Raw genomic sequence first — 27,221 nt, forward strand, 5'->3', positions numbered from 1 at the left:
TTTTTTACCCTAGCTTCCAACCTCACTAAATCCACTGCCATGCTTCCTCAATTACAAGAATATGTTAGCATATATCATATAGAATTGATAACGAATTGCACCTTTTATAAATGAGGAATAATATAATGTCAAATTGAATACATTACAAGAGACAATATGGTAAAAAAAAGGGGGTAAAAAGAAGCGATGGTGAAAAATTCCAAAGAGGGAACATATTACTTTTTTCAAACAATATTTTTTTACATAAGAATTGAGTCCTAAAATAACACTTAAGGACTCTGGTCGCTAACCTACTTATCAGAGGAAATATATTACATTGGTACCAACTCTCAACTTTGTTCCTAACCCCACTAAACTCCAACTTTTAAAAGTAAAATTAGGAAGGATGGAGTGGCATCTCAATCAGTCAGGCAGACTCTCCTGTAGGTGTGTATATATGCTATCTTTGACTTCCTTTATTTTTTTATTTTTTATTTTTAAAACATACCCAAAAGAGCATAATCCAACTGGATCTCAAATTCTCAATGTCCAGAATCTTCTAAAATGGACCGCATGACCTTAAAAAAAAAAAAAAAAAAACTGAGGAAGTTTCACGGAAGATGCCTTTTTGCGTAGAAAGCTTGTATTCATAATAAAGTATTATAAACATGGCATAAAGTTGGGCTGAGGAGAAGTTTCTTGAACATGAATACTCCTACTTCTACATCATATGTTTTTAATTTATTATATTATATTTTATATAATTTCGTGTGCAATTTTTTATTATTTCATTATTGTCATCAACAACTCATCGCTTTGCACGTTCATGATTTGCTCCAATCTCCGAGTCATGAATGGCATCACATGTCACGCTGAACTAAAAATTTGAACGATCTAGTGAGCATGAACATAATATTGATTTGATTTGAATTCTGTAATAAATAATGTGTGGAAGTATAAAAGTAGAAAGTCAAAGATGGAGGGAAGACATAAAGTAAGAAAAGGGAAAAAAAAAATAGAGGGTAAATATATGTAATGTAAATGTTTGTGGGGAATGGTGAATGATAAGGAAGGCTAAAGTTATAAAATGTTTTTGTGTTGCAGACTTTGCAGGCAAGCACAGCCCACTTTAATCATCTTTGCTTCCACGTCTGCCCTTTGCTGTTACTAATTATAATTGCACCTCCACACACACACAACACTAATCATAACAATACACTCTTACTTAACCCTCTAAGGCCGCCCTACCTAGCATGCTTCCACTTCTTTTTTCCCCCTCATTTTATTATTGTTATTAAATTATAATAATTAGATATTCCATCGGGTCCGAATTGTTAGACATTATTTCTCAACTGAATTTGGTTCCAAAATATAAAGCACTTGATATTTTTAGATGTTAATTTTCCAATTTTGTATTCATTAATGTGGGTTTTTTGGGATTTCATTCTAATTTAATGTATTAGATGCTAGTTAAGGTTAAGGACAAACAGGGAAAATACATGTTTTTTTTATGAGGAAAATAACTTAGATTTTATTGATATATAAAATATAATTAAAAGTATCTTATAATTTAAACTCGAGAAAGTCAACAGAGAGTAGTATTCGTGATCTTGTGCATTTTTCAGTATTTTTTTCAATTTTTATTAATCTAGTAATAATGCATAAAAAAGAATTTGTTAAAAAAAATACCGAAACACTTACTTAAATATTGTTGGAGAGGATTTATGATTTTAGAAATGGCCTTATTATGATACTGCGATTGACTTTATTTATTTATTTTCCCCCATTAATAACAGGCTGTCCCCAAACGGTCATAAACAGATCCAAAACAGTAGAAGACTATGAGATTGTTTCATGAAATCCTATATATTATCAAAGAAATCCAAATAAATTTATTTCATTAACAGGCTGTCCTTGTCGTTGGGGATCCAGATCACTCGGTCATACATTGGCCCCTACATGAACGACAAAGAAGAACGAAAATGAACGAGTGTTTTACTATGATCTATTATTTATTAGGAATATATTTGGGAACACATCTTCTAATACTTTTTAAAGGTGAGAGAAAATTTTTATAAAGAAGCTATCATGCCCTCAACGAATATATGCATATCAACATATGTAGAGTGCTGAAGTGCATCATGATTACTGTTCATTTAAAGAAAATATTTTTTTCCCCGAAAAACAGTAACCATAATTTTCTTTGAAGAAAATAATTCTTCTCAAGTAAGAGTTTATGTAGGACTTATAACAAAAAAAAAACGTATTTTTTTATCAAAAAAAGTATGAGACTTATGATAAAAAATATTTGTGATTATGAGATTCGTAATAATAAAATAATATAAAACCTAATATTTTTTGTGAAGGTTGAAAATTTACTCATCATTTATTGCTTGCATTTTGCATATGTATAAAATAACCAATTGTATTATAAAATATAAATTTAAATAATAAATTGTAAAATAGTTTGTTTTACTGCAATGAAACTACAAACTTAATTTATATAAATTATAAAAAATATGTGTACAATTTAATGGATAATTTTTATTTTTTCAAATTCACATGGAACAACAAATTCTACATAAAATATTTTTTTATTTTATCTTTAAACTATGCAAGATAATAAATTATAAATTAATAAATTTGTTCACACATTGAAGGATCATGTGGCTTATGGTAAAAAATGATAGGTAAAAAAGCTATCATATATTGATTGTATTTTTTATATGTATAAGATAAAAATTGGTAGAATAAAATACAAAGCTAGATAACATGTTATAAAATAAAATTTTTTATTATTCAAATTTTAATTTATGATTGAATAACACATCTTAGAATAATAATTTATTCTTTATAATTTTAACTTACATAGAGAAACGAATTTTTTATGTATAAATTTTTTAATATTTATTAGGTACTTCTTTCGTTAAAAAATGTAAGGCATTTTTTGAAGAGTTAAATGTTAAAAAAATATAAGGCATTTTTAGTCACTCAAGTTGTAATCATTATTTTTTTAAAAAAAATACCCCTATTAATAATGACTTTATATTTATTGTAGGGTGTTAATAGGGATAAATATGAAAAGATAGATTTAGTTGGAAGATAGGTAACTACTTTATTGAGGGTGATATTTGGTTAAAAATGCATTATATTTTTAAACAGAGGAGTATGATATTTATGTTTTCAACATGTGCATAGATAAAAAAAAACTTAAAATAAAACAAGGTGTTATTTAAATTTTAATTTCTAGCACGTAACACATAAATTTTTAATTTTAATTTATAAAATATAATTTTATTTTCCTGTGTGCCTCCAGTATTCTATGTTAAACTAATTCAGTTGGTAATTGAGGAATGAGGACACATAGTTTGGAGCATAACGTAACAACTTTTAAAACAAAACCTACTTTCATGTGCACATCTTAAATTTCTCTTAATTTAATTGTTATTTTTTTTGTCATGCAATATATGTAATTGATAAATAGTAGTACCGACAATCATACACATGAATCACATTTTATAGGTAATTGATCGTCTATTTAATAAGTTTTTTTCATGAAAAATAGGTGATTAATTATTTTTTCAGTTTTACCTCTTAATATTTTTTTATAAATAGAGGAAAAAGTTACATATAAAAGAAAAATTATATTTTAAATATAATGTAGTTAATAAAGGTAACTTGAATTTTTTCTTTTTATGAAAAAATAATTATTTAACTCTTTTTTCTTAATTACAATGAGATACTCCTTGCGCATTTATATATAAGGTGTTTTTAACTAAATTATATATTAATAAAAGTTTGGTATTTAGTTAAAAATATATAAAATCACACTAATTTTCTAGTTTCATAAAAAGAGTTGGGAAGAGTATTATATTTTTTTTTATAACAAAAAAATTTAAATAAGTTAGGTCCTAACAACTTAATAGGTCAGGGTAAACATTCAAACTTAAAAATGCTTGTAAAGATACTTATGAATTGTATATCAACCAAGTCTTTAAGTCGACATTAAAATTTATTCATTTTGGTTGTCAATAATTAATTTTTTATTAAAAATAATTATATTCAAAATATTGTTGACACCTCACAGTTCCATATAAACATAGATTATATGCTATTGGTTTAATTTGTTGGCGACATTTACCACGACCTTGGACCCCCGAAAAAAATTTACCACGATCTGTTAGGCCGAGCATACCGTTGCACATTGCTGCGCTTGAGCAGGTGAATTACCAAAAGATGCGGGAAAAAGTCAAAGGCTCGTACCGTCGTACTCAAGCCTGAGGTTGTTCCTGATTTCAGGGCTATTCCGTAAATTCAAAATCCCACTTTCTCAAAATTAAGTAACGGACTGACCCTTGGTCGCTCTCACAGCGCATGAGGAATTTTGAAGAAAAAGATTCCAAAATTCTGCGTTTGCAATAGCTTGAAGCTTAAAAAAAAAAGTAGATAGAAATTCCAAAGGGTTTGCATTCAAAGATAAGAGTAGGCCTTTAAACTACAGGAAAATTCTATGTTTCTTGGACAAAAGGTTTTCTTATGGAATCCCAGGACTTATTGGTCTTTGCTTCGTTTCCAAGCTGTAGACTTTGACGCCTCTGCTTCTTCTAATGCTACAAGTTACCTTCTTTTCTAGCAAATTAAACCACCCACAGTCTGTTGTTTTATAACGCTCTCAGCTTTCGTGGATGGTCCAGGTATGTGTTCTTTTGTGAGGTGCTTACTGTAACGTTTTTGGCTTGGCTGAGGTTCAAGTCTGTTTTACTGGGAAGTTCGTTTCCCTTGAGTCTGTTTCTCTGTGGTTTGTAGAAAAGCTTTCTGGGTTTTGTTTGTTTTCCCTCTGCTCTGGTTTTGAAACTGCTTCCCTCTTCTTCTTCTTCCAAAAAAAAAAAAAAAAATACTGATTCTATGCAGGACTTAAATTCATAGATTTTTAGTTTCCTTCCTTTTCTTCTGAAAAATTCCCTTTTATACATCATGGGCAATACACGCTTCATGGAATTTTTTGTTATCGTTTTCATCTATTACAACATTGTTTTATTTTTTCATATTAAAAAGAAAAAACATTGTTTTCCACCCTTTCTCACAAGAAAACTTCAAATATTATGGTTACTTTCATCCGTGATGGATCACAAAGAGCTTTATTGGGACCAGAGTAAAATAATGGAACCATCTCAGATTCGTAGATGGTCTCATAGTCTGGATGGCCACCCATTATTGCCACTGATTTTTCTCTCGCAATTAATTAATTCGGTTTAATTTAATTCATCCTAAGAAAGTTTTTTTTTGAAAAAAAAAAACCAACAGAAAACGGTTTTCATTTTTGAATTTATGTGATGGTTACTGATGCACACCTTAAAATCATAGATTTTGCAAATTTTCCCCAGGTTCATACAGATTGTTTATCTGTGTCTGATCTGCTTACAGCATTTTATTTTCTTTTTTGTAGCGAACTTTAATACATTTCCAGATGAAAGCTTCAATCGAAGATAAACCATTCCCTGCATGGTCATGGTCTGTTGAACAGTGCTTGAGAGAATACAGCGTTAAACTCGAAAAGGGTTTGAATACCTTCGAGGTTGAGAAGCGGCGCGAGAGATATGGTTGGAACGAGTTAGCAAAAGAGAATGGGACGCCCTTGTGGCAACTAGTACTAGAGCAATTTGATGACATTCTTGTGAAGATTCTTCTGGTTGCAGCTTTTATATCATTCATTCTGGCTTATTTGCATGGAAGCGAATCAGGGGAGTCTGGGTTTGAAGCTTATGTGGAGCCACTCGTGATAATTTTGATTTTAGTACTTAATGCCATTGTTGGAGTTTGGCAAGAGAACAACGCTGAGAAAGCACTTGAAGCTCTCAAAGAATTGCAGTGTGAATCTGGAAAAGTGTTAAGAGATGGGTATTTTGTGCCTGATTTGCCTGCACGAGAGCTTGTTCCTGGTGATATTGTGGAATTGCATGTAGGAGATAAAGTGCCTGCGGACATGAGAGTTGCTGCTCTGAAAACCTCAACATTGCGAGTTGAACAAAGCTCTCTAACTGGAGAAGCAATGCCTGTTTTGAAGGGCACAAATCCTATTTTCATGGATGATTGTGAGTTGCAGGCCAAGGAAAATATGGTTTTTGCAGGCACCACTGTTGTCAATGGGAGCTGTCTCTGTATTGTTGTCACCACTGGGATGAACACTGAAATTGGAAAGATACAGAAGCAAATTCATGATGCTTCTTTGGAGGACAGTGACACCCCCTTAAAGAAGAAGCTGGATGAGTTTGGTGGGCAGCTTACCACTGCAATTGGACTGGTTTGCCTTGTTGTCTGGGTTATAAACTACAAAAATTTCCTTTCCTGGGAGCTTGTGGGTGGATGGCCTTCAAACATCAAATTTTCTTTTGAGAAGTGCACCTATTACTTCAAAATTGCTGTTGCCCTGGCTGTAGCTGCAATCCCTGAAGGCCTTCCCACTGTCATCACCACTTGTTTAGCCCTGGGTACAAGAAAAATGGCACAAAAGAATGCAATTGTGCGAAAGCTTCCAAGTGTAGAAACTCTGGGATGCACGACTGTTATTTGTTCAGATAAAACTGGTACTCTGACAACAAATCAGATGTCTGTAAGAGAGTTCTTTACTTTGGGAGGAAAAACTACTGCTTCTCGAGTCATCTGTGTTGAAGGCTCAACTTATGATCCTAGGGATGGAGGAATTGTGGATTGGACTTGCTATAACATGGATGCGAACTTGCAGGCCATGGCAGAAATATGTGCCATTTGTAATGATGCTGGGATTCATTTTGATGGTCGCCTTTTCCGGGCTACAGGTTTGCCCACTGAAGCAGCTCTCAAGGTTTTGGTTGAAAAGATGGGAGTTCCAGATAACAAGGCAAGGAACAGAATTTGGGACACAGAAGTTGCTGCAAGCTACTTGAATAATAGCAACACTGTTAAGTTAGGTGAGCAAGTGGACTTTATAGATTAGATGGACTGTCAAGGTGACTTGGAATAACAATGTGCAATTTTGGTTTGCTTGTGTAGGAAGTTGTGATTGGTGGACAAGAAGATCCAAAAGAGTTGCCACATTAGAGTTTGATCGAATTAGGAAGTCAATGAGTGTTATTGTTCGTGAACCAACTGGACGAAATCGGCTTCTGGTTAAGGTGACTTGACCCAACTCCTACATCAAGATACGTTCTAGATGTAAACTGGCCGTTATTTTGACAACCCCATTCCACAACTGTAACATATTTTGATGCCTGATTTTATCTATTGCTTTTATTTAAGATTTCAAGTGGTTTTACTTGTATTATAGGGAGCTGTTGAGAGTTTACTTGAACGTAGTTCACATGTGCAACTAGCTGATGGATCCCTGGTTCCAATTGATGAGCAATGTAGAGAACTACTGTTTTCAAGACTCCTAGAGATGAGTTCAAAAGGATTGCGTTGCTTGGGTTTGGCATATAAGGATGACTTGGGTGAATTTTCAGACTACTATACTGAAAATCATCCTGCTCACAAGAAATTGCTTGATCCTACTTGCTACTCATCCATCGAAAGTGATCTAGTATTTGTTGGTGTTGTTGGTCTAAGAGTAAGTTCATGCCTTAGTTTTTTTGCAGTTTGTTATACATCTTCTTTGGAGGATGTTTAATATATTACTACATTTATCAGGATCCTCCTCGTGGAGAAGTTCACAGGGCAATTGAGGATTGCAGAGAAGCTGGTATTAGAGTTATGGTAATAACTGGAGATAACAAGTCCACAGCAGAGGCTATTTGTCGGGAAATTAATCTGTTCTCCGGAGAAGAGGATCTTACCGAGAGAAGTATGACAGGCAAGGAGTTCAACTCTCTTTCTTCTTCAAAACAAGTTAAAATGTTGTCAAGACCTGGAGCCAAGGTTTTCTCTCGAGCTGAGCCTAGACACAAACAAGAGATCGTGAGGTTACTGAAGGAGATGGGAGAGATTGTTGCAATGACTGGAGATGGTGTGAATGATGCTCCTGCTCTTAAACTTGCTGACATAGGGATTGCCATGGGCATAACTGGAACTGAGGTGAAGTTGAAATTTATTTGTCTGCTTGTTAGACACATCACTTGTTTTAGAGCTAGAAATTAATGGTACTGTTTTCGAGTTAAAGCACCTAAAAAGTTAAGTGCTCATACCCTGGTTCTGCTTTGATTATCTTTACTATTGTTTGCAGGTTGCAAAAGAAGCTTCAGATATGGTGCTTGCAGATGACAACTTTAGTACCATTGTTTCAGCTGTTTCTGAGGGTCGCTCTATTTATGATAACATGAAAGCCTTCATTAGGTATGTCTCTTTCCAAAAACTAATCATGATTAAATATATTAACATGTAATGCACACTTTTCAGTGGAATTTGTCTTTGACATGGTTAAATATTATTGATGATTAGCTTGTCCTACCTAGGAATTTCTGTCTCCTGACTAATCAAGACAAATTCTTCACATTTTTGTGATCATCAGATACATGATATCATCCAATGTTGGAGAAGTGATATCTATATTCTTGACTGCTGCACTGGGGATCCCAGAATGTATGATACCTGTGCAACTTCTGTGGGTGAATTTGGTTACTGATGGTCCTCCTGCAACAGCTTTGGGTTTTAACCCAGCTGATGTTGATATAATGCGAAAGCCACCTCGTAAAACTGATGAACCTCTCATCAGTTCATGGGTTCTTTTTCGTTATCTGGTAAACAATGCTCAAGTTTGTCTCATTTTTCATCTAAGATTATGCATAGTTTCAATTTGTTGGTTATAGCATATCTTTTTGGTTTTCATGATATATAAAACCTTCATGTTATCAGTCCTTTAATCTGTGATCAAACCTTGTTTAAATGACACGTTCATGACAATGTTCCTGGCAGGTAATTGGTTCCTATGTAGGAATTGCAACAGTGGGCATTTTTGTGTTGTGGTACACACAGGCATCTTTTCTCGGCATCAATCTGGCCAGTGATGGGCACACAATCATAGAACTGTCTCAGCTTCGCAACTGGGGAGAGTGTCATTCATGGTCAAATTTTACTGCTTCTCCATTTGAAGTAAGTGGTGGTCGCCTGATCACGTTCTCAAATCCATGTGATTACTTTTCAGTTGGTAAAGTGAAGGCTATGACTCTATCTCTCTCAGTCTTGGTGGCGATTGAGATGTTTAACTCTTTCAATGCTTTATCTGAAGAGAACAGCTTGTATGAAATGCCACCATGGAGGAACCCTTGGCTTTTGATAGCCACAACAATATCACTAGGACTCCATTGCCTGATCATCTATATTCCAATCCTTGCAGATGTGTTTGGTGTTGTTCCACTAAGTCTAAAAGAATGGTTTTTGGTCATCCTAGTTTCTTTACCTGTAATTTTTGTTGATGAGGTTCTGAAATTAGTGGTGAGGAGGAGGAGGACAGCAAGAAAGGAGAAAACAGCATGAAGAAGTCTTTGATGGTCATTGAAAAAAGCAGCACAAGAGATTAATGGGTGTATCAAACCAAATTCTTTGATAAATTTGTTCTTTGGGAGAAAAAGTATAGTTCATTTGTAGGTGGCTGGAAATAGGTCACTTCTTACAATCATTATAGGACTAATTTTAACATATTTTTCAATTGCTTTACGATAAAGAAATGCTAGTTGAGTCAATAAAAATTTATCTATGTGTTAATAAAATTTATAACGAGTCACACTAAGTTGTGAATATTTTGTTACTTGCTCTTGGGTTATAATAGTAGAGTTGACCAGTTTGTTTGATATATGTCGAGTAAGTTGAACTCCACTCTTAACATGCAAAACGACATAGTTATTTTTTCTTTTTTGAATCAAAAGTTAATTTTTTTAAATCTGATCTAAAAGAAGGTAGTTTAAAAAATATTAATTCCTCTTATTTGAGATTATGAAGTAGTCTTTAGTCACCTTTCAAGATCTATATGAACATGCATGAAATGAAAGCCTCTAAGCACAATAAGAAAAGAAGAAATTCTTAAATTTGATTTACAAAAGATCAGTAGTCTATAGCAGTGTTTAAAAGAAAATTATATAAGAATATGAATATAAGTGACCCTCAACATCTATGGGGCTGGAGTGTCTAAGAGCTAAAGATAATCAAGAGGATTGCATTTAAGAATGTATATGACATAATAATGTGAACCTTTATGATTGATTGGTCTATCATTTATAAACCAGCCAACTTTTTTTCTCAACGGAAAGTCTTCCATTTTCTTCAAACTGATCTTGTAAATCATTTTATAGATCAAATAGGAATCGACACACACGCAGTTCGTTTCTGCAATTATGTTTTGGGGAATCCACCATGATGACATACTATGAGTAGTTGTTCAAATCAAGTATAGAATGAAAATCAAATGTGCTTCTTTGAAGCTTTATAATTCTATAAACTCCATCTAGTAAAGCAAATATTTCCTCACTTTTTGAATGTGATCTATCTTCCACGATGAACTTATGAAGTTGGCCTCCCTCTTCAATCAAACTATACCCAGCTGCCTTTGTTATTTGGCCACCCTTCATCACTTTCCTGAGCTTTGCAACTCCATTCCATTGACCAGCTGATGCATAAATGTTGGAGAGAATGACATAGTTGCCTGGGTTGCAAGGTTCAAGGGCAAAAAGTGATTCAGCTGCTATCTCAGCCACCTCAACATTTCCATGGAAGCTGCAAGCTCCCAAAAGAGCACCCCATACTACTGAGTCTGGTTTCATCGGCATACTTAGTATGGTTTCATGAGCTTCCCTCAATTTCCCAGCACGGCCTAGGAGATCAACCATGCAACCATAGTGTTGTAGTTTGGGTATAATGTGGAAATCATTTGTCATTGCATTAAAGATTTGCCTGCCTCTTTCAACCAAACCTCCGTGGATGCATGCCATGAGGAGTCCCACAAATGTCACATCATCAGGCGTGGTTCCTTCTCTCTGTCGTTGTCAGTAAAACAGAAACACGTCAACGCTTCCATCAGATAGGAGAGTTGTGATTTAGGCCCTACTAAGAACAGATAGGAAAAGGGCGCAGCATACAATGCTCACCACGTAATCAGCTGACCTATTTGAATGTGAGTCACAAAACAATTGAATACATCTTTCTTCGAAGCATACCCTATATATTTCATATTTCTTAATAATTGGTTTGATCTACCAAAGAAATTTTCATCAATTAGAAACTAGAACCACAAGCTTCAAAATTATGCTAAAAATCATAACAATGCTAGCCATGAAGGTAAATAAGAGCTTAATGAAATAACTGCTTACTAGCATTTGATCATAAAGCACAAGAGCCATAGCACATTGTCCATGAACAGCCAAACCCATGATCATTGAATTCCAAGAGCATAAATTTCTGTGACTTCCAATCTCGTCAAACAAACGCCAAGCAATATCGATCTCACCACACCTGGCATACATCTCCAATATAGCATTGCTCACATATACATTCTTAAAGAATCCATTTTTTCTAGCATAGGCTTCAATCCTCCGCCCAATCTCTAGCGCCCCAAGATTTGCACAAGCTGGTAAAATGCTTGCTAAGGTTACTTCATTGGGCTTTAAAACCTTCTCGTTTTCCATTTTCATAAACAACTCCAAGGCCTTCTCATATTGTTTGTTCTGAGAATAGCCAGAAATCATGGCCGTCCATGAAACCACATTCCTAGGAGGCATCAACAAAAACAATTCCTCTGCCCCCACCATATTCCCAAACCTTGCATAGCCTGCAATCATAGCATTCCAAGTGGGTATCTCTTGCACATGCATTTCATCAAACACCTTGCGTGCAAACTCCAACATACCCATCTTAGCATACATATCAAGCAAAGCCGTGGAGGCAAACAGGTCGAGTTCAAAACCCGATTTGATGAAATGGGTATGGAGGGCTTGTCCAAGGGAAGAAGAAGACAAAGAAGTGCATGCTGAAAAGAGGAAGTTGAAAGTGTATTCATTTGGTGGGCATCCTTGAAGAAGCATTTGAGAGTAAAGCGATAAGCTTTGACGTTGTTGTCCATGGAGAGAGAAGGCTTGGATGAGCTTGTTGTAGATAAACGCAGTTCGCTTCGTGGGTGTATGGATAAAGAGCAAATGTGCATATTGGAGATTTGGGATCTCAAGTAGCTTCCCGATGAGAATTTTGGTATGGTCTATGCCATTTCTGAGAGTATAGGCATGGATTTCTTTCAGTTGGTTCATAAGAGCCTTTTGGATTTGGCCGAAAGTTTGAAACTTTGTACATTTTCTGTTCACGGAGTTTCCACTAAAAGGCTTCACTGATTTTCGTGTTGGAAATGCAAATTGGGATGCATTAGCTATTTTTATTTGTTAAAAGCAATTGCTTTAAGATTTTCCCGTTGACTAGATATGAAAGACGAACATCTTGATGCAAATGTTTTTCGGGAAAGTTCTCCATCGCAAAATTTTGATTTTTATCATGCCAATATGTATAACTTGTTTTTAATTATGATCATAATAATAGAAAGTAAATATATAACTTCACACTGTTTTATCTTTATTATATATCTCCTCGCCCTTGGACTCTTGACTCTAACTATTATAACTCTTACATACATGTCTGTTATAATGTCCCTTTTTTTAATATAAATAATGTCCCTTTTCCCTTCAAGGAATAAAGTAAATTATTACACTTAATTTATATTTGACGTGTATCGCAATATCGCATATTGTTTATTCCAGCTAATTTAAAATTTTCAAAATCCATAAAATTTATTAATTAAAAAAATCCTATCACATGCAGAAATTTACTAGGAATAGGACATGGCTTTTTTTCCCTCAAACATGCAAAAGAAGTTGGTGGGATTTTCTTAAATTTTGACTTCGCAAGAAAGCTAGTTGAAGTAGTTTGCCACAGACTTTGTGACGCATGAAAGTTTCCACGAAAGAACGAACCATACTATTGTCTGCTTTTGATCGTCGAAAGGAAATCCATTTTGTTATATACAATCAAACATGCCGAAAAGAGTGATGAGATTCTGAAACAATTCTTCCTCATATTCACAGATAGCTAACATTGATAAGTCATGGTGGGCATCACAAGGGAAGATGAATCTTGTGCTGATTGTCACATCTTGTTGCTCTTGCTATACGAGAAGAATCACAGCGTGTCTTAAAATATATAAAAAATACAACTATACCAGAAATAAGGATTTTTCCCTTCTTACAGCCAACAAATAAGGCAATGCAACCAAATAATTCCCTACATGCCCAATGGTTCTTTTCCACACCTCAAACTACCCAAACTGATGGTCAGCCATGTTCGGTACAAGATCTATGGATTCTTTGTAAGCTATAGCCTCATCCCGTATACAAAGTTTCTGACCTTGGAAACCTGGTCACCAGATTCAAGAACATCAGAAAGTTGGATTCTCTTTTCAGGTGAAACCAAGCTGCAGAACCGGCAATGTTCCCTGTTTAACATATGGCCACTTCCTGCTCAAGCATTTAGTTTCACAGCCATTGATTTTATGGGAGATTTTTTATGATCCTTGTTAGCTCTTCCGTACATGAATTTGAACCAGCACTTCTCTTCAGAAATAAGAAGACTGGTCATGAAGCACATTTAAATGTGCCAATATTCTAGCCGCCATTGATCTCATACTACTATTACCACGCTGAGTTAAGTCAACTAGAGGCATTTGAGCTGAGGCTCCATACTTCTGTTTGTACTCAATTAACCGAAAAATCCTCTCCAAAGCATTGAGAGATTTTTCCTGCAATTCAGCAGATGAGGAACCGAGAAACTTTATAATTGCTGGTATGGCATTTGCTGTTTCAAGCACTTTACTACCACTCTGCAGTCTCTCACCTTCAATCAAAGTCAGGAGTGCATCCAAAGAAGCCTCACAAACTCTGGGATCAGAATCCCACAGAGTCCTTGTCAGAGGTCCCACAGCATCAGCTTCTACAAGGCAAAATGATGACTTGACAGAACAGATTCCTCCATGAACCAAGCAGCTCATTCCTGCAGGAGCTGAGAAGCACCAGAGTCCCTTGTGCTTGGAAACTGGCTTGCTCAGCCTAACAGAACTCTTTGAAAATTGGCTAAGAGACAACGCCGCACGCTGTTTCGCCAATCTGGTTCCACATTCGAGCAACTGTATTAAAATAGGTATAATCCCAGTTTCCGCTGCACTTTTTTGCCACTCCAAGTTTGCTGGAACTGTGAAACGACATAGGGCACCCACAGAATTCTCTACTAAGTTATTCTTTTGGAGATCCCTATCTTTCCCTTCTTGGATATACTTATAAATGATGGGCAGTACACCGTCATCTAGAAGCCATTGAGAGATCTGAGGAATTTCTGGAAGAAGGCATATTATGGCCATAACAGAAGCAAGTTCTTCTTCATCTGAAGAAGATCTAAGGATCCGCACTAAATTCTCACAACTCCTCTGGTTTACATTCTCCAGAATGCTTGCCTCATCGCAGCTTGCAATCAAGCATGACAACAACTTCACAGCACTTGCTCGTAGATCAAGGTTTTCATTCTCACAAAATGGAACCAGTTCTTGAACAGCAGAGCACTGCAGATAAATATGGAAATTAATTTAACTACAATATATTGCGATACAGCAAAAAACTGATCATAACATATTAAATACGTTAATTAAATTTGGAGACTAAAGTGAGTGAAATTTTTCTTAGAGGCAGCTTTATAGACTTCAATCCTCAACAGTTAATACATCACTTGTTGGTATAGGGCATAACTATGAGCTGTTTGATGGGTAAGAATAAGAATATTGCATTTTCAAACTCACAGAATCAAACAATAGTATGATATCAATGGCATCAGCATTGCTATGAAGAAACAAATAGTAACTCTTATATTGTTTTTAATCATCCGGGCATCCAGAAATGTGCATGCATCATATAAATAGTAAATCTCATTGTTGAATGCCACGAACTTCTCAGGAAGTGAGTAATGCAAAGTTGCAGCTGATAACTCAAGAAACTTTCATCAGAGACTACTTCAACACAGAGAGACCTGTGATAACCTGATCTTTTGTATGCTCAAGTCTATAGAGGATTTACTCAGCAAAAGCTCATGAGAACCATGATGGAAATATAGAAACTAAAAAGGGAGACAAAAACAGTTTAAATGGTATTTGCTTTAACTAATTTTGCCCTGATGATTCATAGTTCATCTGTAGTTTATATCACAAAGGTCATAGGGCAGGTTCAGGTTTGTGATTTTACACTAACAATTAACACCAATGAGTCAAGGAATATCAAAGAATACAGATTGAAGAGATGAAGGAATCATGAATCACAACTGTGTTTTTTTCTCACTTCTGAGTCAAATAGCACAGTTTTTAGCATGCTAAACTTGATATAGTGCTTACAAACATCGAATCACAACCCTTAAATGCCATCACCTTGTGGATGTTCTATTGTTAGAGCATATAACATATATGGCTAGAATTTAACAAGGGTTGTTTTCATGTGGTAGAAAGTCACATCAATACACCTGATATCCGTGAAGCCCAATCAGGAAAAAGTTGGCTATTGACTGAAAACTTGGTCCAAAGTTATTAAATGAATATTTATGCTTAGCCAAATGCAAGATGTTTGCTGTCATTTTCATCTTTAGCTTTATATCAGTAACATGGTCCTCATACAAGTTCGATGATGATGCCTATTAATGTTACACGCCATCCTTTGACTCTATTGACCACTTTACCTATTTAAAAGACTAGAAAAACATTTTTAGCCGCAGGAGTTAGTATATTTAGCTTCAGTAAGACGCATACCTCTATCAGCTTGGTCTTGATGTATGGAGCTGATGTGGATTGACACAAGGCATAAAAGGTCTGGATAATCTTTCGCTTCACCTCAGGCCCTGAGAATCTAATTAAGGCGAAGAGGTTAAAAACATCGTCATCAGATTCAAATAACAAAACTGGCGCCTGGCTATCTTGAGCAATGGTTGATTCAGCAAGTTGCATGATTATGGCAGCTACATGTTCCCACAAACTTGATGGTGGTAAGCTTCGATGGAAAAGAAGCCCAAATAATGGGCGCACGGCTCCCTGTCGAATCATTTCCAGTCCATTTTTCTTTAAACTGGATAGGTTCCGAAGAGCTCTAACAGCCATGGTTTTCACATGAGGATCACCGTGCGAGACCAAGTGAAGCAGAGGATCCAGCACACCACCTGAAAATAAAGACTCTTTATTGTGATCGGTTAACTCCATTTCTGCTAGAGTTGTTGCCATAAGCAATTTTACATCATCTGGTCCTGCATAAAGAAAGAAATAAATAGTAAAGGGATTGTTATCAGCTGTTGTTTTGGTTGGCAAGATTAAGGTGCTTCACACATTATACAATTAGAAGTAGACGTTCTGACTGGACCGATTCTTTAAGATATGGCTTGTAACTCAGATTTAGCCACTTCGTCACATACACTATCTATTTGCTAAAAAATCAACATTTCATAATCTTAAAACATGAAATTTCTTGATTGATAAATTCAACCTAAAGACATGTTTTACAGAGTTTCACTAGTTCTAAAAAAGTAGTTCAGATTCAGTATATTTCTATTCAAAATTCTGTCAAAAAATTTCAATATTTTGTATTAGAGGCATGAATACCATTTATTTAGCTTTAAATTATGAGATGATAAAATTGATAAGAAATCAGTCATTACTTCCAAATAAATAATATTTTTTAAAAATCATTTTATTTGCAACAATAATGCATCAAATTTAAGCATTGCCGAATTCTGATAAGACCAACTCCAATATAGTCGAAAAAGACGTTAATAGCAAATATATAAAGAAAAAATTCAATGCGTATCCTCTATTACAAAGAGAAAATGTAGAGAATACAATCACTAATCAGCTTCTCACCATTATTTCCTACCTCAAGCATCAAACAACAAAGAATATGAAAGAACTCTCACTCCTCCTGGTTTTCGAGAGACCGGATCCTCTCCACTAAGTTGATACTACTGCCTACCTTTTTGTCTTTCCGCACGCCACTTTACACCCTTCCACAACCTAACAGTGTCAAGTATCATTATTTACTGTGCCTTTTCCATTCTACCCTTGCTCACTCTGTTCTTGGGTCTTTCCTTTGGCCTTCCTTGAATAGACACGGCCCCATATGTTGGGAGGCCCAACATTCCCCCCTTCTGCAAGCAACAACTTGCCCTCAAGGTGAAATTGGGGAAATTGTGTCTTAATAGTTTCAGCATCTTCCCAAGTATTTTCATGATCTGGCAGGTCCTTCCATTTGACTAGGAGTTGAAGCTTCCCACTATTGTCCTTCCTCAATTCTTTGATCTCCTCTGGCTGAACTTGTAATTCCAATTCTTTTGTGAGATGTGCAGTAACTGAGGTTTTGAGAGCTCTTTTCAGTTGAGAAACATGGAATACATTAAGTATCTGAGCTATTGCAGGCAACTCCAGCCTATATGCTATCTTTCCAACCCTCTCCAAGATCTTATAAGGGCCATAAAACCTGGGTGGCAGCTTCTCATTGGGCCTCTTGGCTAAGGATTGGTACCTATACAGCTTCAACTTGAGGTAAACAAGATCCCCATCCTCAAATTGAACTTCTTTTCGATGCTTGTCTGCTTGATTCTTCATCTTTACTTGAGCCTTTTCAAGTTGTTTCTTGAGTTCTTCCAGAATCCGATTTCTTTCCTGAATTGCATCATCCACAGCTTGAACACGTGAGGGCTGGTCTTTCTATTTCAGTAGTGCAAGGGGGCCCCTCCCATATAAAGCTTTGAGAGGAGTCGTCTCAATAGCACTATGATAGATACTATTATACCAATACTCTGCCCAAGGTAACATTTTAGACCTAAGCAAGGCACCTCAGATAAGTCTCTAGGGTTCTAATAACCACCTCGGTTTCTCCGTCAGTCTTGGGGTGATAAGAAGAGCTAAATTTTAGAGTAGTTCCAACCAGGCTGCATAATTCTTTCCAAAACAGACTTATAAAGACACGATCTCTATCAAATACAATAGAGTTAGGGAACCCATGTAGTTTAATGACCTTTCTGACCAGTTGCGCAATAGGGGTGCAAAAGAGGAAGAAAAAGCCCATACTCTGTTAAGCGATCTACCACCATCAAAATTGTATCGGACCAGGCACTTTTAGGCAACCCCCCAATAAAATCCACGCTAATATCTTCCCATGATGCTTGAGGAATTGGCAACGGTTGAAGAAGCCCAACTAGACTTAAAGCTTCATACTTGTTGCGTTGGCAAACTCCACATTTTGCCACATATTCCAGAATGTCTTTCCTCATAAGTTCCCAAAATACCACTGCAGCAAGACGCTTGTAGATTCTCAAATGCTTTGAATGCCTTCCCATTGGTGAATCATGAAATTCCTTAATCAACTCTTGAATTTTCTGGGAATTTTTAGGCAACACTAGCCTTCCTTCAAAGTAAATTACTCCCTGCTTCATTGTGTATCCTTTCGGTACTTCCTTCCCTTCGATAAGTTGCTGCATAATTTCACGCAAGCATACATCCTCTGAAATTTCAGCAACTAACTCAGCAATTCCTTCATATTGCCACATAGATACAGCTCTCAATTCTATGTCTACATCACATCTCAACAATGCATCTGCCGCATTATTTTCTTTGCCAGGTTTGTACTGGATCTGGAATTTGTATCCCATAAGTTTGGTCACCCACTATTTCTGATCAGGAGCTATTATTCGTTGCTCAAGAAGATACTTAAGTGCTCTCTGGTCCATTTTAATAATAAATAGCTCGCTGGACAGGTAATGTTGCCATTTCTTGACCGCCAAAACGATCACCATTAATTCCCACTCATAAACAGAATTTTGAGCAACATTTTTCTGATAATTTTTGACTGAAATATGCTATTGGGCATCCCTTTTGCATCAAAACAGCCCCCACTCCCTTTCCAGATGCATCCGTTACCGCTTCAAACGGTTGGCTAAAATCTGACATTGCCAAAACAAGTAAAGTGGTCATGGCAGTCTTGAGTTCTTCAAATGACTTTTGCACTTTGTCATCCCACTTGAAGGAATCTTTTTTAAGTAAATGAGTTAGTGGCACTGCTATTCGGCTGTATCCCTTCACAAACTTCCGATAATACCCCTTGAGACCAAGAAACCCCTCAACCCCCTCAAGTTCCTTGGCTCTAGCCACTGCAACATTGCTGTGATTTTTGAAGGATCAGCTTTCACTTCTTCAGCAGAAATGATGTGACCCAAGGATCAATCTGAGATTATATGAACGCACATTTTTTTGGGTTTACCACTAATTGATGTTGTTTGAGCAGCTCCAAGGTCTTCCTTAAGTGTTCCTGATGAGATTTTTTATCTTTGCTATACACAAGTATATCATCAAAGAATACAAGTATATCATCAAAGAATACAAGTATAAACTTCCACAAATAGTCTCTAAAAATATCATTCATAAGAGATTGAAAAGTAGAAGGAGCATTTATTAAACCAAATGGCATAATCTTGAATTCATATTAACCATTGTGGGTACGGAAGGCCATCTTGTGCTCATCTCCCTCCTTGATGTGGATTTGATGATAACTTAAGGTCCAACTTGGTGAAGATGTTGGCTCCTCCCAACTCATCCAGCAACTCGTCTATAGCCAGAATTGGATATGTGTCAAGCACTGTAATATTGTTTAGGGCTCAGTAATCGACACAAAACCTTTAGCTCCCATCTTTTTTCTTCACCAATAACACCAGGCTAGAGAAAGGACTCGTACTGGGTTGAATCACTCCTGCTATCAACATTTCTCTCGCTAGTTTTTCAATTTCAGCCTTCTGAGCATGACCATATTTGTATAGGCATGTCTTTGCAGATTACACCCCCTCTTTTATAGTGATAGAATGGTCTTGGGTGCACCTCAATACAAGTCCTTTGATGGGATTGCAAACCTCAAGGAATTCTTTTAATATCTCAACCTCCTCACCCTGTACAATTGTTTGGGACATTTCATCTTGTTGCTGCAGAGATGCTAACTTGATTAGGTACCCTACCCTTGTCTCCCCAATCGTCTTCTTTGTTGCCCTGAGTGATACTTGGGATTGTGTTAAGGACGGATCTCCCCTACGGCAAATCCACTATCACCCTCATGTAGAGTTGCCTCCAATTCATGCATGTTTCTCCCAGTGATGCCAACCACTCGACCCCCAACATTAAGTCGACATTTTTGAGATTAAATGGATAGAAAGGCTATTTGATATGCATGCTTTGTATGTCTAATTCCACCATAAGGAACTTATAGTTCGAGACAACTTTCCTACCATCCCTAACAATAACAGCGTCCCAAAGACTTGAGTAGGTATACAAAGCTTGTCAACCAGCGCAGCGGCTGTAAAATTGTGCGTGGCACTGCAATCGATAAGCACCAAGACGTCTCACCCATGGGTTCTTCCTTTTAGCTTCAGTGTCCTTTTGCCTATCAAACCCACAGCTATAGTCATCGATAGTTCTAGATATGCAAGTTCCCCTTCTTCATTGGGCTCCTCACACATTATTGCTTCTCCATTTAGGCCCTCATATTCCTCATCCAACACAATCAGCCCCAATTGTTTATTTTTGCATTTATGGTTTGGGCCAAACTTCTCCTCACATAGGCCCAATTCATGCCTCCTATTGATTTCTACCTCTGATAGCCTTCTTCAAGGAGCCATGCTTCCATTGGTAGTATTCATTGAGGCGCTAGGGCTCATAACTGTTGGCAACGACGTCTTTAACTCTTCAGCAGACTTTCCCCCTTTGCGACTTCATTCCAATAGATGACCCTGGGCTTTTAAAGGTCTCGACAGCACTAAATTTGGGAGTTAGTGGTTTTATATCATTCCAGCAATTGCCCAGTGTCGACTTCTCAGACCTACTCCTCTTCTCCTTAAATACCTTCTCCTTAATCTTATTTTTGTCCTCCACCTATCCTGCATAATCCATGAGTTCCTTCAGACTCCTTGGATGCATCAAGCACACGTCAGCCCTAATTTCCTCGTCTAAACCGTTCAAAAAGGCTCCCATAAACATCTCATTAGGTACTATGGCTAATAGAGCTGAGAGCAATTCAAATTTCTCCCTAAATTCAACCATTATTCCATCTTGCTTGAGTGCTAAGAGATGCTCATGCTCCGTTGCTCACAATGAAACCTCTCAGTTCCTCTTTTGAACTCCTACCATGAATGCACAGGAGTGCGCTTTTCTAGCCATTGGAACCACGCCAGGGCTTTTTCCTCCGAACTCACCACAACGGCATCTAACTTCTCATTTTCACTAACTCCAGTCACAATAAAATATCATTCCACCCTGAAAATCCACCCTAAGGGTTCCTCTTCGTCGAATAGAAGAAACTTAAGGCGACGATGCTTGAAACCTTTATTCTACCCTATCTCCTCGCATTCCCTAGTATTTCCATATCTCTAATCTCATTTCTTAGCTCATCCTCAGCCAAAGGCGGTAGTAGAGGTGGAGGCAGTGGGTTGGCGGCTTCATACACCTTAAGCTCCTCCAACTGCCGAAGAATGAGCGTCGTTGAGGCTTCAACACTGGTAAGTTTTTCTGTGGTCTCCCCCTGCTTCCTTTACATCTTTTCAGCAACCCATTCCAAATGCTCAACTCTTCCCTCTATTCTAGTACCAACCATGCCCCAAAATAGCATGTTCTGATACCAAATGATAGGACCAACTCCAACATAGCTGAAAAAGAGGTTAATAGCAGATATATAAAGAAAAAATTCAATGGGTATCCTCTATTATGAAGAGAAAATGTAGAGAATACGATCAATAATAAGCTTCTCACCCACTATTTCCTACCTCAAGCATCAAACAAGAAAGAAGAACACAAAAGAACTCTCACTCCTCCTAGTTTTTGAGAGACCAAGTCCTCTCCACTAAGTTGATACTACTGCCTACCTTTCTGTCTTTCCCCGCCCCACTTTTACACCCTTCCACTACCTGACAATGTCAGGTATCGTTATTTACTGTGCCTTTCCCATTCTGCCCTTGCTCACTCTGTTCTTAGGTCTTTCCTTTAGCCTTCCTTGAATAGACACAGCCCCATATGTTGGGAGGCCCAACAAATTCGATGAAGGATGGTTCCCCCAACATTATTTTATTTCATTCACAAGGCTTGAACGCTCAACCTTGCTTAAAGGGAATCAAGTCCCTTTCATTCGATTGAACCACCATTAGTAAATAAATGTTATTACATTCATCAATAAAATAAACCAAAATGGCCCGCCCACTAAATATGATAATATGCCCACATATACAATAGCCTTTTGCACCTATCAAGTCATGCTTTCGTTGCATCCTTAATTTCCAAAGAGCCAAGCTTCAGGATAACATATCAGTTGCAGCTAAAAGCCACAAAACATAGATGCAAATGTCATGTCATGGCACAAATGGGATTCAAAACATAAGAAAAATTATTGGGAGATTGACACTTAGGCCCCAAAAGATCAATTTAATATCAGTTAGATCCCATAAAAATTTGCTGCAAGATGTGTTGCAAATATCAATTCAAACAATTACCCATATGAGAATTTCAATTGCAAATCAAGCATTAAGTCTCATAGGTCACTTCTAGTGATTTGCAACTGAAAATCCTGAATTTGTAATTATCCAAATTGATACTCCCTCCATTCAAAAATGTAAAGTATTTTTAACCAAATCTCACCCCTCAATAAAGAAGTTACTTGTCTTTAAACTAACCCTATCTTTCTATATTTACCTCTATTTAATAGGGTGTTTCACCCTAAAAAAATACAAAGTAATCTATTCAATAGGGACACTTTTGGAAAAAAAAGTAATGATTACACTTTATAAGACTCAAAATGTCTTACATTTTTTAACCTCTAACTCCTCAAAAAATGTCTTATATTTTTAAATAGAGGGAGTATTTGCAACTCATTTTTCAGCCAAAAATTTTAAAACAATCATTATTATTATTATTAAATTAAACTTTTGCAGCCTAACTGTCATTCCCCTAAAATTCTCTCAAATGCCTTATCAAAGCAGATGATTTCACATGATGTTCTGGACAACAGCAAAATCATACTAGAGGGTGGGTTTAGATACTAGCTGCACAAATTTAGGAAGATCATGGTTTTTTTCCTCGCTATCTAGGAAGATTTGCTAATCAACTTATAGATATTCCCTCTAATCTGAGGCAGCTCTATTCTACATACTGACACACATATCCTTCAACAGAAATTTAAGATGAACGAGAACTTAAAGGAAACATTAATATTGATAAATGGAATAAAACCATGCAGGTTGAAGAATAAACCTGAGGAAAGGCGCTGCAACAGATGCCTGAAATAATTTGCCTTTGCCATCTGCAAGACATTCTGATCAGAGTATGAAAGTTTCTCCAGTAGTTCTGCAGCATCCCTGGCAGCTTGGCTGTCATCACTGCTAGATATAGTCACTAATAGTAGTATGCAACCTTGGACTTTTCCAATGTGTTCTCGTAACCTATCATTCTTGGATAACTCCAATAATAATGCTGCTGCCAACTTCCTTTCTGCCACACGACGTCCAAGAAAACGGACAATCGATTCAATTGCATTATCAACATTTTCAAGTCTTTCCTGAAAAAAAAAATTAGGGTGTGGAGAAATTAAATATCCATGAATATAGAAAATTTTTTGCATCCAATTTGAAAAAATCATGGAAAAACATAACTTTAGGTCCTTGTACTTTGCTCGTGTTTTGTTAGTGGTCCCTGTACTTTTCTTCAGTGTTTTTAGTTCATATACTTTTGTTTTTCATTGTTTTATGCGAGCAAAGTATAGGGACCTAAAATTATGTTTTTCCAAAAATCATTATACAGTAACAAAATAAGGGATTTAGAAAGTGGACATAACCATAAAGCTCATGGGTATTATAAAGCTACATGAGAAGCAATTAAGGGTGGGAAATGGCTTCAGAAATGTCAAAGGAGTATAAAATGACCAAAATTTCTAAATGAAAGTTAATAGACCATGTTTTAAATGCATAAGCTCAATGGCAACTAGTGTTGTTAACCACTGACATGGACGGGAATGGCCCTGACTATTTTGTGTGCATAATTCATGGCTTAGAGCCACTTCTTTCAGTCATCCCAGAGCAAATAAAAGAATATGAGAAGAGTGCTTTCAGTAGAGAGAAAGAGTTTGTGAAAATTGTGGCAAGTAATTTGTGTTACATATTGAATCTCTACAGGCACTGTCTAGAACACACAAACATAAATTTTAGATCCTTTTTCTTGACTTATAGGTCATTGTTGAATGATGAATCTGTCCATGGTTGTAAGACAGAGTGGAACACATCAATTTTGAATTTCTTTTCCAGGTTCTTTGAATTTCTAGCCTGAATGAAAAATTAGTTATCTTGATGCTTGAATTACTAAAAAAATTGCACATATATTTATATCTGACTATAACAAGCTCAGAAGCTGTTGCTAAAATTCATTAATACACCTGCAGAATGTATAAATTATCTGTTGCATGCCACTTTAAAATAGAACAAGAAAGAATTAAAAGAAAAATAAACTGACCAGAAGAGATTATTTATAGAAGTACCTTGGCATCATCACTATCCTTAGCCAACATGCAAAGGATGACAAGAGCTTCATTCCTTACATCACGGTTCTTGGAACCAAGAACCTGGATAAGAACTGGTATGTAATTCTCCAATATCATCCATTCTCTGTGCTGATCTTTTTCTTCACACAAATCCTTCAGAGATCCCAGGCAATGCAGTACTTCTTCATCATCTCCTGACTCAATTTTTTCTTTCATTGAAGCAATCTTAATCATGGTATTTCGATCCTTCCATTCTTCTATTGATTGTTTCAGGGTTTTATTAGGTCGTAAAACTGATGTATCTAAAGGAGTCATTGTCAGAGGACACATATTATTTCCTTCTGCAAACCACTTTACTATGGCACTTCTCTCAAATGTCTGCCCTGAAGAAGTTTCAACAGGGTCCACCATAACATCTCGAGTTATAGGGCAATAAAATGATTGAAGAGGATCTAAAGGTTGACTTCCTAGAGATTTGCGTTTGGCAAAGTATTTCAATTCTTTTTCCCTTGGTGATGAGGCTGCATCAGCCCTTTCAAGCAAAGCGATGATCTGATCCATTTGTATAGCTTCAGCCAGGTCCTTTCTTAGACGGGCATTTTCAACTTCACTCTTGAATTCTTCCAGTTCCTTCTTCATGGTTGACTTCTCATTTGTTATGCCAACAGCTTGTGCAATGAGAATCAACAAGTTATTGGCATAAGATCGGTCAATATTCTTTTCATGTATCCCTGATTCGATTTTCTCCAAAATCTCCTCTTCCGCTATGGCTGCCTTAAACTCAGCTTTCTGCATGTTGTCACAGAGATTTTCGATTTCTTCAATTATTCCAGAAGAAAGATCTTGGGTAGCAAGCGGAATAAATGCAAGAGCACGGCCGATCTCACTTGTACTGTTCTTTAAACGCTTTACAATAGACCTGCAGTTCAATAAGAGATATACCTTGTTCCTCTTGCTGCATTCTTGAGTCAGTTTATTTGCCTCTCTAATTTCACGATTCAAAATGTCAATGGTGTGGTTAAATGTCTCAATATCACTGACTTTTTTATTCCTCAATTCTTTTAGGATGGGTACAATTCTTTCCAAGTACGCTGCAAGTTCCTTAAAACTATCCTTCTTCACAAGGACATCACTAGCATAGTATACAAGCTCAAGAATAGAATCTACAAGTTGAGAAATGACTTCCGAAGTAGGACCAGAAGTGGCAGAAGACAATACATCTACTACCATCATCTTGAGACACGGTTAGGCTATGAAGCTAAAATTCTCATTTTCCAATGAAGCGCTGGCACTGACTAATGTTGACGGAAAGGTTGCAGAAATCTCCCCCGAATCCTGATTGAGGAATGCTTTGAAACCTATTTCGATTCAATTTCAAATGCCTAAGCACCTGATTCCATTAAAAAAACATGAGTTTATCAGAATCATTTACCGATGATTTTTCTAAATGGCACACAAAGGACGTTCACATCATAAACTCGTACAAAACAGGCTTCAAGTGTCCGTTTGAAAGCTGATGATATCGTAAATAAAGAAATCATACTGGATTCTAAACGAAACGTTAAAAGAATTCTCATTTAGCATGGTATTCCGGCAAAACTAATGGGTCCTGAACCTGCGTTCTACTGCAGCTTCATCGGAAGGAAGTAGAGGGAATATGAAGATCATTTGCAGAAATGAATCAAGAGCCTCAATTTACGAAATTGAAGAAGCAGTTTAATCAACAAATCTTACAGTAAAAAAAAAAAAACAAGGTTTCTTGTCTATTCTACAACATTTTCTGATACCCAAGAAGTGTTCAGGTTCTTTTGAGGGTTTGAAGAACTCAATTCAGCCAAGGCGAACAAATCGGTTGACTTGACTAAGTGACCCTTATTTTTCTTTGGCCCTCTCAATTCAGTTACCGTCAGTATTTTCCCAGCTCCCAAGCAATACTGACAAAGTCATTTTAGAAAAAGCGAACACTGAATCCCTCCCCTTTACTTACGTAACAATATCATTGCAAAAACTTCACTACATATTACACCAAAATTCAAGCTTTTAAGAGGAAATGAGATCGGCAAAGCTTAATTCTAGATTACGGAGGTCATAGCTACTACTCGAGCAACCCCATTGACATATTCTGAGACTCATAACCAGAAAAAATGAAGACCGAAAGTCAACACATCTTCACACACACACACACACACACACACAGAGAGAGAGAGAGAGAGAGAGACCTGAGGAAGACCAGAGCCATGGAAAATCACATCTCATTTTAGAAACCAAAAGTTCCCGAGAAAACAGAGATCGCAGCTCTGAAAATGACCCCAGCAAGTGGAGGAGAGAAAGAGGGCCTCGGAAATTCATAAATTTGAAGAGGAAATCTAACAGAGATTCCAACAGCAAAACGGAGGACTCTTTCTCCCTTGTCCAAGTCTTAATGGTTGTGTTAATGGTTTCTCCTTCCGTCTGTACTCATAAAGGAAGACTCTTTCTCCCTTGTCCAAGTCTTAATGGTTGTGTTACTGGTCTCGCTTTAAAGATTTTTATTTCGTAGTCCTTCCTTGCTTGCCTAGCTGCCTTTGAGCTTTGACCAGGCCTTGTGCTTTGACACTGTTTTGTTCGTGATTTGTGAAATTAGTCAAATTACCACCGGCAAAGCGATCAGGTAAGTTCCAAGGAGATTGATTGACG

At 36.6% G+C, this 27,221-nt stretch overlaps 3 protein-coding genes across 3 annotated transcripts; 1 reads left to right on the forward strand and 2 right to left on the reverse strand.

Annotated features, from left to right (window-relative positions):
• Positions 1-4,317: 4,317 nt before the first annotated feature.
• On the forward strand, positions 4,318-9,565 carry LOC129290811 (calcium-transporting ATPase, endoplasmic reticulum-type). The gene is made up of 8 exons (XM_054927820.1): positions 4,318-4,673; positions 5,426-6,926; positions 7,009-7,130; positions 7,283-7,561; positions 7,642-8,025; positions 8,174-8,283; positions 8,459-8,687; positions 8,863-9,565. Exons 1-8 carry the CDS (start codon positions 4,665-4,667, stop codon positions 9,421-9,423), a joined length of 3,195 nt encoding a protein of 1,064 aa, XP_054783795.1. The 5' UTR covers positions 4,318-4,664; the 3' UTR covers positions 9,424-9,565.
• A 682-nt stretch (positions 9,566-10,247) lies between these two features.
• LOC129290814 (pentatricopeptide repeat-containing protein At5g08510) lies at positions 10,248-12,365 on the reverse strand. The gene is made up of 2 exons (XM_054927822.1): positions 11,250-12,365; positions 10,248-10,916 (listed from the first exon to the last, which is right to left on the reverse strand). Exons 1-2 carry the CDS (start codon positions 12,177-12,179, stop codon positions 10,308-10,310), a joined length of 1,539 nt encoding a protein of 512 aa, XP_054783797.1. The 5' UTR covers positions 12,180-12,365; the 3' UTR covers positions 10,248-10,307.
• Positions 12,366-12,974: 609 nt separating this feature from the next.
• Positions 12,975-27,080, reverse strand: LOC129290813 (U-box domain-containing protein 44-like). Its single transcript, XM_054927821.1, has 5 exons — positions 26,765-27,080; positions 24,543-25,935; positions 23,267-23,570; positions 15,755-16,242; positions 12,975-14,527 (listed from the first exon to the last, which is right to left on the reverse strand). The coding sequence occupies exons 2-5, from the start codon at positions 25,776-25,778 to the stop codon at positions 13,532-13,534; spliced, it is 3,024 nt and encodes a 1,007-aa protein (XP_054783796.1). The 5' UTR covers positions 25,779-25,935; positions 26,765-27,080; the 3' UTR covers positions 12,975-13,531.
• Between the last annotated feature and the right edge of the window lie 141 nt (positions 27,081-27,221).

This window comes from Prosopis cineraria, unplaced genomic scaffold, assembly GCF_029017545.1.
Source record: "Prosopis cineraria cultivar Desert tree isolate PC_DT_omini unplaced genomic scaffold, ASM2901754v1 PC13, whole genome shotgun sequence".
Lineage (NCBI taxonomy): Eukaryota > Viridiplantae > Streptophyta > Magnoliopsida > Fabales > Fabaceae > Prosopis > Prosopis cineraria.